Source organism: Scophthalmus maximus, chromosome 17 (assembly GCF_022379125.1).
Source record: "Scophthalmus maximus strain ysfricsl-2021 chromosome 17, ASM2237912v1, whole genome shotgun sequence".
NCBI lineage: Eukaryota > Metazoa > Chordata > Actinopteri > Pleuronectiformes > Scophthalmidae > Scophthalmus > Scophthalmus maximus.
Genome location: NC_061531.1, coordinates 12,783,430 through 12,795,711, shown reverse-complemented (window position 1 = coordinate 12,795,711; position 12,282 = coordinate 12,783,430). Strand labels below are relative to the sequence as shown.

The window sequence follows — 12,282 nt, the reverse complement described above, 5'->3', positions numbered from 1 at the left end:
TTCTATATCATTCACCTCATTTCTCTTTAATAAAACTACACACCTGCTTCTGTGAACGGTTGGTTTATGATTGATTCAGTTTCCTCACGCTACAGTTTTCAACCAAGATATTTTTTTTTCTGGTTTTCTATCAAAGGCCAAGTCTGACAAAAGTATTTGAGCACAAAATATGACAGACACAAACTCACTGGTCTTAATAATGCGAGATGGGGTGATGGGGAAGCCTGGTTAGGAATAATAAAACACACATTCTCAAACAGATGCACTGATTACCATTTTAACCATTTTCCTCAGAGCGCTTGCTCAACTGCAGTATCCACACTTTGACTTGGGAGGAAGGACCTTGTTGTATAATGGTTCTCCCCATGTTTCCTGTCTCTACACAAACCGCTGATTGAATTAAATTATTACTTTAAAGAGAGCTGACACTTGGCGCTATTACTAAGGAGAGGAGGCCTGCAGGTGCATCCTGGGAGGGGGGGGTGGCTAGGGTGTAGAGGTGATGCTTCACTGACAGAGGATGAAGATTTAGTTTCAGACACGTCTCATTTTATTTGAAAATCTTACTGCAAAACAAAAACCAGCTGAAGACTAATGAAACACAATTTTTCTCTCTGTAAAAGACCTATAGTGTATATTTTCGATGATTGTGTAAATAAATTATATATAGTAATATTAATGTTACAGAAAAATCAGGTGCTGGTCAAATATCATTGACTTAACTATGGTAAGAACAAATTAATTCAGACTGTTTCAAGACAAAATGCTTTTTTTTATTGAACAATATTTTAATTGAATGCAGCAGTTGCAAAGCTGATACACCTTCAACTAACTTCCACAACACGTATTACAAGCAGGAACATCTCTTCTGACATATAAACTTTAAAATGATCTGGAGAAGCAGGTTTCAAATGGTCGTTCTGCTCCTCTGTTACTCTCCAGTGCTACAGACTGACTTCTTGATGTGTTTCTCTGAAGTCTGGGAGCCCAAAGACACTTTACATGTGTAAATCTTATCCGCGTTCCAGTCGGACGTCTGGATGGACAGATAGCTGCTGATTTGGAAAGTCTGGTCCGGTTGGTGAACGACGGTGCTGGTGGAGATCCCACTGCTCACGGGACTCCCACCAACCAACCAGGTCACATCTGCAAAAGGCACAGACTGACTGGACAGACACACCAGAGAGGCTTTGTTGGACAGGAGCTCAGCACTGGACGGAGGGAAGACTGTCAGGACGGGAGGAGAGAGGCTGGAGCCTGAAAGTACATTGAGGACATTAACAACATGACCAAGAATCAAATTAATACAAAAGGGTTAAATTAATAAATACCATGACAGCCTCAGTGTAATTGTTTTGTTGAGCATGTTCATGCTTCAGAATCCTCTGTAATGTTCACACAGTTGTTGTTTTTTTGAGAAAAAACAACAACACTTATTTAAAATATGATCATTAGACTTAATTTGTATTGTGTAAGATGCATAAATCTTTATGAATCAGCACTCACAGTTTGTGGTGTCTTTCTAACAACTAAAATATTTTGATGAAGTCAAATCCGTCCAGATAAATTTGGAACTGAACAAATCATACAGTGTTTTATTGTTGTTATTGAAATGGACAATCGTCTTGATGTATTTTCAAAAGATTAAATTAGCCAGAAACCGGAAAATAGATAAGTATGTTTTTGTAAATGTTGCCTATTCATTAAAATTGCCTCAAGAATCAACAAACTGTGGATCATTTGCAGATTTTTTTTCTGTCAAATACACAATGTGAAGGCAAAGCTGACACACAAAAACATCTGCAGCTACTAAGATTCACCAAACAACATATTATTTTTCTCAAAGAAGACGTAACATATGCCTTAAACTATTTTCTGTCAATTTTTAGCAATGGACAAAAGATGATTCCTGTTTATTGATCATTTAAAAAGCACTTACTTGTCACACTCAGCTTGGTGCCTTGTCCGAATACCACAGTGATTCAGTTTGTACACATGGCTGTACAAAAACCTCCTGACTCTCTCGAGTGAGGGGAGTGGAACTGAAACATCCCGTTGAGATCAACTTTCACCGTCTACATCTCATTCCCACCGTCAGTTTATTGAACAAAACACTGCCGCACTTGTTTTCAATATACAATTGTCCCAGTAGGAGAATGTATTCCATGTCCTTGAATGTTTAGTTCTGTGTTTATTCTGACTTTTAATGTTTTGATGTTGGTCAGATTTATTAAAAGCTGCTGTGAGTTCCTCACTGAGGTTTTTGTCGTGGTGTGAATCACTGTGATACGTGTTCTTTGACAGAGTCGTCCCATGTGCTACAGTAGTAGACAGCAGAGTCTCCCTCCTGCACAGTGTTTATGATCAAACGATAATCTGATGTCGACTGATGAGTAGATGTGAATTTGGGAGAGGAGAATCCAGAACCATAGGTTGGAGAACTATTAGTACGATAAAACCTCAGTACAAACTGAGGGACTGCTCCTGGAATCTGTTTGTACCAGCGAGCAGCACCGGCAGTCACAGTCCCCAGGTTACAGTCCATGGTGGCTGTCTCTCCCGTCCTCGCCGTCACAACAGTCGGCTTCTGTGTCAGCACTGTCACACCACCCACACCTGGAAACAACAAGACGACACAGAGTCAAGGAGGAACACGCAGACCGACGAATCCAACACGAGGTCAGAGCTGCAGGGCGTCGGCCTCCTTACATGTTAGAGCAGCGACGAGAGAGCAGAGGGTCCCCAGCATGTTGTCAGTGTGTGCTGAAAATGGACTTGTGACTTGGACAGTGAGCGAACTGCTGACAGACCAGAGGGCTTGGAGGATGAGGATGAGGAGAGGAGGTGCTGGAGGAGCAATTTAATACAAGACTGAAACTGAGAGGAGGAGGAGCTTCGGTTCAGTCCTCATGGTTTGTCATGTTGACTGACCTTTAGACAATTTAGTGGACACGTGTGTTTTATCTTGTTCCAATCATTGTCTTAACCAAAATTACAGTTTTGAAAAAGTATCACCTACAAGATTTTATCCAGTCAACAATAATCATCTATTCCAGGATATAAACCTCGACTCTGCACACGTGAGCATAATTTACAGACACCAGAGGTACAAATAAAAATACAGTATATGAATAGCCAAATGGCAGAAATTAAAACTGCTTTGTGTTGCCAGTCAGTTTCCTCTTATTCATCACAGTTCCTGATACTTGAGCGCTTCATTTACATGAAGCTATAAATCAGCAGCGGCGGTCTGCAGGTGCATCCTGGGACGTAAGAGGGGGAGGTAGAGAGGTGACGCTCCACTGATGGAGGATGAAAACTCAGTTTCAGTTGCTTCTAATTTGATTGTTAATGTTAATTAACACATTGTTAATCTAATGTGACAAACTATTGCCGACAGCCAAAAAACAGACAAAAAGAAATAATGATAAAAAAAACTCTCTTTGATGATTTCCTATAAAATGTAATAAGGCAAATGTAGACTATTCATGATGTTAAAGTTATTTTTAAATACTTTATGATAAAGTAAAAATAAACTATGACTAATCTGTTACCTGTCTCTTCTGGTTAATGGCCATTTGCACGAATATACTGAAGAAAATGTAAATCTTGTGATTCTTATTTCAGATATTTTTTAATATAAGTGATATTTTAAAGGGTACAAACACCAATATTTGTTGCATTGCATTTTTTTTTTATTTCATTGATTGAATAATGAAAATTGCAGCAGTTGCAAAGCTGATACAACACATCCACCGAATCTTCACAACACGTATTACAAGCAGGAACATCTCTTCTGACATATAAACTTTAAAATGATCTGGAGAAGCAGGTTTCAAATGGTCGTTCTGCTCCTCTGTTACTCTCCAGTGCTACAGACTGACTTCTTGATGTGTTTCTCTGAAGTCTGGGAGCCCAAAGACACTTTACATGTGTAAATCTTATCCGCGTTCCAGTCGGACGTCTGGATGGACAGATAGCTGCTGATTTGGAAAGTCTGGTCCGGTTGGTGAACGACGGTGCTGGTGGAGATCCCACTGCTCACGGGACTCCCACCAACCAACCAGGTCACATCTGCAAAAGGCACAGACTGACTGGACAGACACACCAGAGAGGCTTTGTTGGACAGGAGCTCAGCACTGGACGGAGGGAAGACTGTCAGGACGGGAGGAGAGAGGCTGGAGCCTGAAAGTACATTGAGGACATTAATAACTAGAAAAAACAATAATCACTAAATTTAAATACAACAGGCATGCTAGAGATGGTAAAAGAGTTATATTGCAAAAACATAGACATAATCATTTCTGTTTTATAGAAAAATCACAAACTTTAGCACCTTTTTTTTAATGTTGAAGACATATTTTATAAAGTCTCCTTCTGTGTCACTGAAAATTCCGATGAAATGACTTGAGCCACTGAGACACATTCAAGTAAAAAACAACACATTTTCCTTTTTTGTTGTTGTTGGTGTCAATCAAAACACTTAAGATAAAAAATGTCAAAACAGCAGAGATAAGCCGAGTTAGTAAAATGTTATATTATTTGTATTCAACATAGGGAGCTGCAATGTTAAAACTTGTTTAAAACAACTAAGTAAATCTTGTGATCATTGGCTGATCTTTCCTTTACAGTCCTGCTCCAAGCAACATCTTTTATTCACTGAACTGTTTTAAACAAATATGTAACATGTACATTAAATATGTTATATATTAAGTCATGAAATCAGATTTCAATCCTGTTTATTGATCATTTAAAAAGCACTTACTTGTCACACTCAGCTTGGTGCCTTGTCCGAATACCACAGTGATTCAGTTTGTACACATGGCTGTACAAAAACCTCCTGACTCTCTCGAGTGAGGGGAGTGGAACTGAAACATCCCGTTGAGATCAACTTTCACCGTCTACATCTCATTCCCACCGTCAGTTTATTGAACAAAACACTGCCGCACTTGTTTCCAAACAGTCTCGTTTCTTCGGGAGGATGTCCAAACGTCCCGTTTGTCTACAAGTTTACTTTGACTAAATGGATTCGGGTCAGATATTCGTTAGCAACTTTGATGAGTCTCTGCCTGAGGTTTTTGTCACGGTGTGAATCACTGTGATACAGCTGCATCGGCAGAGTCATCCCACGTCTGACAGAAATACCGAGCAGAGTCTCCTGCCTCCGCCCGCTTAATGATGAACTGGTAATCTACGTCTGATGAGGACTTAGAGTTGAATCGGTTTGAAGAGAATCCTGATCCAAAAGCTAGTGCACTGCCCGAATGGTGAAATCTCAGAACATACTGAGGAACCCCACCAGGAACCTGTTTATACCAGCTCACATAATTGCTATCATATCTCTGAATGTTGCAGCTGAGAACGACCTCTTGTCCTGCAGAAACAGTGCGGACAGCAGGCGTCTGGGTCAGCACTATCACCGCATCGACACCTGTCAACAAACACAGAAAACACATGGGTGAAAAGTTTGTGTCTGCGAGAAGAAGAAAAAGAAGAAGGCTCGCAGAGGAATGAGGAGAATGTGTCGTACATGATAGAGCGGTGATGAGAGTGTAGATGATCCCCAGCATGTTGTTCAGTGTGATGCGGGCGAGCCTTCACTGTCCAGCTGAGAGGTGAGCAGGGTGGGAGTGTGACGAGAAGAGAGGCAGGAGCTTATAAAGACACACGGGGGGAGAAGGAGTGGAGGTGGAGGAGGAGTTTCAGTTACATTGATGAACCAAATTGTGTTCCTCCCCCCCCCCCCCCCCCCACATTGTGTCACTGAATCATTTCACCCATCTCATGTTTGATTAACGTATAATGTTGTGGAGCAGATGGCATTTGGACGTCTGCTGATGTTATTAGAATAATTATTATTATTATTATATGATATGTAAAACATAAAAATGTGTTCATATGCATCTTGAATTGTCTCATGTGACAGTTGACTCAGCTCTACCACGAGCAGGTGTAAAGTCAATGTTTTCTTGTTAATTCAAGTTGATATAAAATCACAGAAAGATTCTCTACACCCGGTCTGAGGTCGGTTGACTTTGGGGTCCGTCTTATGAAACACATGTCCCAGTTACTGCAGATGGAAATATAACAACCATCGACCCTGTCTCCATAGTAATTAGGTTTCTATAATTCAAGTAAACAGCAACAGCAAAGCACCCGTTTTGTTTTTGTGCTTCTTTACTGATTAATGCCCGACATCTGCTGACCTTCTGGGGTTTACCAGAAGGGCGGCAGGGGCGGATGATGGGCGTACAAAGTGCAGAAAAACTGGTATTCACATCCTCAGTCCCCGCTCAGCTTTAGGCCACAAAAGCATCTAGATTAATGTGGAAAGAGCGGGACACTAGTGAAGTGTCTAAATATAACCATTAACAACCGAGAACCGAGAACCTTCTTGCTGTGAGGCGACAGTGCTAACCAGCGCACCGCTGTGCCGCCCCTCTGCAAACGCCCCGTTACTCAATATCTGATCTATGTGACAATGCCAGACTGACAGAAGGTGACGTGCATTTACCACATTGTTATCTATTGACTGTTAAGTGTTTAAGGAGGAATGCCATGGTATGCATAACTATAACTTTAGCAATGGAGGTGGGAACTGATTCAATAAAAGCATTTATATATTTCATCTTCCGTGAAGTGTCTTACATGTGTCCATTATTTTTCGGCAAAGGCAAAAGCTTTTATTTGACAGTCAAGTTTCTTGCCATGCATTTGTTACTTTATTCTTAACATTCAGCTGGATGAAACTAATGACTTTAATGTCATCAACTCATCATCATGATACGTTCCTCTCATTATTTCTATCCACCGTATTGTAAACTATATACAGCAAATGTAATAATGTTGATTAATATATTGTAAGTGCAATAACACTTTTTTTAATAATTGATAAACAAAACAAATACAAAAGGATCATACAGTGTTGATATGGGAAAATATCTATATATTGTATTACAATATTATATGTCCAATCTAATCTAATCCCTCCAGTCTGAACTATGTCTTCATCCGTCATGTTACTTGATGCCCAGCTATTACATATTGAGCAGTAGGACGACAGTCTGGGATAATTTGATAAATACTGTCACCTTGTGGTTGAAAGTGACTTTGCACAGAAAGGTGAAGCTAAGATAAGTTTTCTACACCGTCACGAAGTCGTGATGCAATTACGTCACATCACACTCAGTAAAATACTACAGGCCAATCCCATCACCTGAAAAATATATAAACAAACTCCTGTTTGAAAAAAAACCCCTGGCCAGCGGGTCTAAGGAGTCCGGGGTCCTCTCCTCCTCGCTCTGATCAGCATTGGCCCTGTAACAACCCCCCTGTCGGGAGCCCTCATCTGGGCCCGGAGTGGAGACCTCAGACCAACCCTGGGCGAAATCCTCCGCATGGGTTGCCGGGGCAGAGTCAATCTGCCCTCCCTGAGCTCGTCCACGAAAGCCTCCACTCTGTCGAACTTTGTGGTGAGCCTCCCCAGCTCGTCTTTCAGCGCGTTAAACTGCCCGTAGAGGTCACCCAGAGCTTCTGACAGAGGCTGGATCCTGGACCCGACGCAGAGACATTTGACAAAGTACAAATGAATAAGAGGTTTCAGTGCTCGAACGAAGAGCGGTCAACAAATGTCCGCACTGCCTTGCTCCATAAACACAGATGAGAGGGAGAGGAGAACCAAGTCAAATTGGCAGCACATGAACACGAGAGTCAAGGCACGTTAAGCAAAAACAGCTCCGTCATCTGCAGGAAACATCAGGCTAACAGACATAATGAATGGAAGTCCAAAAGCTAATTTAAGGACACTGAGCCTGCAGCTGTGGTGGAAAGTAACTAAGTACATTTACTCAAGCACTTACTCTCCAGAGAAAGGTACTTGTACTACACTTTATAATATTTCCATGACAATTTTAGTAACTGGTTGCATTGAAAATGAAGATTTTACACATGCAATCACAACAGTCTTAGCTAGAAATGAAACACGTTTGGTCCCTAATCGTTGTGGCATCTGACGTCTTTCAAAAGAATGCCGTCAGGGACCCGTTTCAGGTGTCTTTGAGTTGATAGCAGCTCCATCAAAAAGTATTTTTTTCCTCCCTCTAAACTTCTCACACGCTTTCGGTAAATGCTCAAATGATCCAATAGCTAAACGATAAATCAAAGTTTAGAGGGAAAAAAGACCAAAGACTGAAAACAGATTTGTGTATCCGAACGTTGCTCTTTTCTTCTTCCCCCTCCCGTGAATCCTCGGATGTCCCTTCGGGGATCATCTGGTCTATAAAACTGTAGTTCAAACTAGCTGCAGCTACAACAGTGACTGATGTGTCAGTGGCTTTAATCACGTCGTATATAATAACACATCATGTTTACCAACTTGACTTCAGTTGTTAACACACAAATTAACCAAGTTTGTTCGAATTAAAGTTGTCAGTTGTTTTAACTCGTTAACTTTAAGCTGAACCAACTTCATCCATCTGTGCGTTACCAATTTAAGTATATTTTTTCATTATAGTGCTTTTCTCTTTTTTTCATACACTATTCTTTGCTGCTTATGCTGGTACTTAAACTTGAGTAAGATGCACTTTCGTGCAGGACTTTTACTGATATATAAAATTTATAAAATGCAGTGTGGTACTTGGATCACCTCTGGCTTGCAGTCCACCTGAAATGTTTATTCAGGCGTGTTCATGTTAAACATGCTCCTGGCTGTTGACGTCTTGCTCCAGAGACTAATCTCCAGAGAAAGGGGTCAATGACTTGGAGTGATGTCTGCCAGAAAACAGAATCTATCCACCAGAATATGGGTCTGAAACATTTCCCATTTTCCTCTGGCTCAGTCTCGGTAGTGAGGTCATATGCAAAACAAAGTTGTCCTTTGCGAGGACCTTGGCAACCATGGATCACATTTTCTGGCCCCCGACGGGTCCGTGGTCATTTGCAGAGCGTAGCGGGTTGCATAACTCCTAATTTACAACAATAACATGTTCCCTTTCGTCACAGGGCCTTGCTATTCTTGCACATCCCCCCCCCCCCCCGCGCTCTTGCTCAACATTTGGACTTATTTCTCTTCTAGCTTTTTTGTGCACCATCACTGCCGCATTCAGTTAGCCCGGTCAGATGCTAGTGTGACCCACCTGTTGTATTCAGGAAGGACGGAGGCATGGTCATTAATCAGCAGGTCTTTCACTTGGCTTAGAATAGCAAATTTCCAGTTGTCCAGAACCTGAGTCAGGTTGGAACAAGTCCTGCCATTGGCGTGTTCTGCTGGAGACAGAAAGGTAAACAAACACTGTGTAGGTAGGCATGCATTCCCCCGACATACACGCCTTTGAATTCTAATATAATTGATAATCATTTACAGATTGTGGAGTGTGATGTCCCTGACCTTTAGGATCCCAGCTTCGGGTTTTCTGCTTCTGAGCGTCACACGTTGACACCACGCAGAGAAGGACCAGAGCCTCCTTCACCCTCATCTTCTTCACCTAACTGAAACAGGGATATAAGACACGGCTGCTGAGAAAACAAGTACGCAGGAAAGTGATGAAAGGAAAACTTGGAAATTGGAACGTGGACAAGTTTCACTCGAAGAAAACCTAGTACACTGGCAGCCGAAGTTCTACTTTCACTTTATACATTTAGCTAAATGTACAAATCAACATGAATCACAGCAACACTGGATTTTACGATACCTTTCTGTGACTGGGCTTTCCAGGTCAGAGCAGGGGGAAAAAAAGGCACTCTTTGTGATACGATCCTTCCAACAGTGACACAACCGTGACCTGGCCAACACTCTCTTATAACTACTGCCCTAAACTTCGTCAGCCATTCCCCCACCTGCTCCCACCCACTTCAGTGAGGCAGGGCTGTGACACACACTGTTGGCCGTGTAGCACGTGCGCACACTGCTGCATGGAGAAAAGACATAACATGGCACATGACGCAAAGCTTCCCACAAAACACACACACACACACACACACATAGAGAGAGAGAGAGAGACACACACGCTTTCTAAAAGACTCTTATCAGATGTGTGCCGTAGCCTCAACATCTGCACTGTAAAGCAAGCACACAGATCTGAATGGGAGGTTCTTATAATCCCGTATTTATGCTCCGTCTATCCCCCATATGTCTTTTAGCTGCTATAAGCCTTGTAGGCTCGACTGCCGTCCTTGTGGGCTCCAATCCAGAGGAAGTGTTTGATGTAGCTGTGTGGCTCAAGCGTAGCATTCTTACTGCCTACTGTAATACAATCTGCTCGGCATCTGGGCAATAACAAACCTCGCCTGCAGCGGCCCCCTTAATTGTCCGGGTAGATCAAAACCCAAGGAGCTACACACAACGGAGCTGAAAAGAGAATGAAAACCATGTTGTTTGGTGTCAATCACTTCAATAAAATGGGAATGATTTAAAACAGCCATTATATGGTGATGAGACAAATATAAATCCCCCCCCCCAAGAGATTCCCTCACCCCTAAACTCCATATAGGTCCAAATCAAACGGGCAGTTGTCTGACTTTTGCTCAGACTGACATAAATTCACCTTTTCTCCCGCCTCACTGATGATGGAGGGAGAAGGAACACATTTGCTTTAGGTTCGTTGCTAAGAAAAGATTTCCTCAATTTATAATCTGGACAGTTTTGGGCCCGAAATGAAAATAAAAATAAATATACCGTGTCACTCAAGCACATTTTTATGAAACTGGGCCAAAGGAGCTTTTTTTTCTCTCTTTCTTGTCAACTCTCAAATGAAATACCCTTCCTTGCATGAAATTCCAGGTTTGATCTACTCCAGATCAGAGTGTCTGACTGCGTCGGAGAGACTGTGCTGCATCCTGTGCTGATGTGTGCAGATATTTGTCCTGATATGTGACACGAGGCCAGCGCCACCACGGCACCGAAGGATTCTGACCGTGCAGCGATTCCCTGCCATCTGCACCATGCTCTAAACACACGGAGGCAACACCGTCTACTGCATGCTGTATTACTCCATTCATCTTCGGCACTGTCAACACGGCAGAGTATTGGATTCAGGGAACTACAGTTAATGCACCCCGAATCCCATTTTCCCAAAAGATTCATGAACAAGGAAACAGTGCGACTGGAGGAAGAATAACTATTCGACATCCAACTTTGATTCTGTCAGCAGGCGGTCACAGTAAATCTGGTATAATCTTAATTAGATTTTCTTTCTTGATAAAAAAAAAAATGATTTAATTTTTGTGAGTCAGTGTATTCTTTTCTGCAACCTCAGTGGAAATGTGCAAGATACTGAAGATCCTGCATGTGCCTTCAGTAAAGAGCAAAACACCTTTAACCATTGTCTGCTCGTTTTATATGTAAAATGCGGAGGAGTGGGAGTGAGAACTGGCATCAAATAGAAATACTAATGTATGTTGTTGCCTACCACCAACACGCCACTCGGTACTATATGTTTTGTTGTGAATGCATGTCCATCAAAATTATTTTGTGTTTTTGTTAGTTTTTTAGGGAATACACATTCACACGGACACAGATTTATGGTAGGACTGCACCACTTGTCCCCCCTGACTCTCCCTGCAGCGGCGGATCAACTTCCTCCCAGCTCTCTGCAGCTTGGACCAGCACCGGCAGAGGAAAGAGTGACAGCAGTGGACCTGCGGAGCCAGAGTGAGAGAAAACCAGGCGTCAATCTTTCTGGGGTTATTTTTTTTTAACTCTCTCTCTCTCACATGCTGCTTGTTATCAACTCACGGCAGCAGATCTTTTCATATTGACGCCAAAGGGGCACCATGAGGATTCTCACGTTTACTATACCGACTCCTTCCGATATTGTAGCTGCAGCAATAGCACAAATAATTTTTTCTCTCTGAAGTTTTTGGCTGGCAGTTTCTTCTGCCTCTCACCACTAAATGAGTCCTGGAGCAGCGTCTCTACTGAATGCAAACATGATGAACCGGATCAAAAATGTTCATGAAATAATCATTTTTTATTCTACTATTCTACTATTAGTATATTATACCTTTTTTTTATTTCAAGCGGTTGTGTGCCCTTTAAGGCATCATTTCCTCTGGTCGTACACTCGGCTTTAACTCTGTTGAGGTGGTCGGTGGAAATTTTGTACTTAATTGATCTTCTCAAATTTCAGCTATAAAAATAAATTCCATCTCGTCATTGCAGGGCAAGATGACCAATCTCTCTTTCCTTGCCGAACAGCTTGAACTGTGAGAGCCATAAAAGCGAGGGGGGAAAAAAATAACATGATACCAGAAAGGAATATATCATTTTGACATTAGACCTGATTT

At 41.9% G+C, this 12,282-nt stretch overlaps 3 protein-coding genes across 6 annotated transcripts; all 3 read right to left on the bottom strand.

Moving 5' to 3' along the window:
* Positions 1–751: 751 nt before the first annotated feature.
* On the bottom strand, positions 752–2,869 carry LOC118288753 (immunoglobulin lambda-1 light chain). Its single transcript, XM_035615217.2, has 4 exons — positions 2,710–2,869; positions 2,291–2,616; positions 1,940–1,973; positions 752–1,257 (listed from the first exon to the last, which is right to left on the bottom strand). Exons 1-4 carry the CDS (start codon positions 2,747–2,749, stop codon positions 932–934), a joined length of 726 nt encoding a protein of 241 aa, XP_035471110.2. The 5' UTR covers positions 2,750–2,869; the 3' UTR covers positions 752–931.
* An 804-nt stretch (positions 2,870–3,673) lies between these two features.
* LOC118288752 (immunoglobulin lambda-1 light chain-like) lies at positions 3,674–5,691 on the bottom strand. The gene is made up of 4 exons (XM_047328126.1): positions 5,531–5,691; positions 5,106–5,431; positions 4,766–4,799; positions 3,674–4,185 (listed from the first exon to the last, which is right to left on the bottom strand). The coding sequence occupies exons 1-4, from the start codon at positions 5,568–5,570 to the stop codon at positions 3,860–3,862; spliced, it is 726 nt and encodes a 241-aa protein (XP_047184082.1). The 5' UTR covers positions 5,571–5,691; the 3' UTR covers positions 3,674–3,859.
* Positions 5,692–6,602: 911 nt separating this feature from the next.
* Positions 6,603–9,930, bottom strand: si:dkey-282h22.5 (uncharacterized protein LOC107988040 homolog). Of its 4 annotated transcripts, none has more exons than XM_035615219.2 (4): positions 9,690–9,930; positions 9,386–9,486; positions 9,135–9,264; positions 6,603–7,550 (listed from the first exon to the last, which is right to left on the bottom strand). In XM_035615219.2, exons 2-4 carry the CDS (start codon positions 9,471–9,473, stop codon positions 7,271–7,273), a joined length of 498 nt encoding a protein of 165 aa, XP_035471112.2. In that variant the 5' UTR covers positions 9,474–9,486; positions 9,690–9,930; the 3' UTR covers positions 6,603–7,270. The 4 variants fall into 4 exon arrangements, with proteins under 4 accessions (XP_035471112.2, XP_035471114.2, XP_035471111.2 ...); XM_035615221.2 differs by having other exon boundaries at positions 9,135–9,261; positions 9,690–9,923; XM_035615218.2 differs by having other exon boundaries at positions 9,386–9,482; positions 9,690–9,923.
* Positions 9,931–12,282: the final 2,352 nt, after the last annotated feature.

Excerpts from the sequence above, each read along its gene's own strand:
- LOC118288752 (XM_047328126.1), bottom strand. The coding sequence starts at position 5,570 with ATGCTGGGGATCATCTACACTCTCATCACCGCTCTATCAT. Across the intron at positions 5,432-5,530 it reads TCTCATCACCGCTCTATCAT|GTGTCGATGCGGTGATAGTG; the intron begins GTACGACACATT and ends GTTTGTTGACAG. Across the intron at positions 4,186-4,765 it reads CACCAAGCTGAGTGTGACAA|GCTCCAGCCTCTCTCCTCCC; the intron begins GTAAGTGCTTTT and ends ATGTACTTTCAG.
- si:dkey-282h22.5 (XM_035615219.2), bottom strand. The coding sequence starts at position 9,473 with ATGAGGGTGAAGGAGGCTCTGGTCCTTCTCTGCGTGGTGTCAACGTGT. Across the intron at positions 9,265-9,385 it reads CCGAAGCTGGGATCCTAAAG|CAGAACACGCCAATGGCAGG; the intron begins GTCAGGGACATC and ends TTCTGTCTCCAG. Across the intron at positions 7,551-9,134 it reads GTCCTTCCTGAATACAACAG|GATCCAGCCTCTGTCAGAAG; the intron begins GTGGGTCACACT and ends CGTCGGGTCCAG.
- LOC118288753 (XM_035615217.2), bottom strand. The coding sequence starts at position 2,749 with ATGCTGGGGACCCTCTGCTCTCTCGTCGCTGCTCTAACAT. Across the intron at positions 2,617-2,709 it reads TCTCGTCGCTGCTCTAACAT|GTGTGGGTGGTGTGACAGTG; the intron begins GTAAGGAGGCCG and ends TGTTGTTTCCAG. Across the intron at positions 1,974-2,290 it reads ACGACTCTGTCAAAGAACAC|GTATTCGGACAAGGCACCAA; the intron begins GTATCACAGTGA and ends TGAATCACTGTG.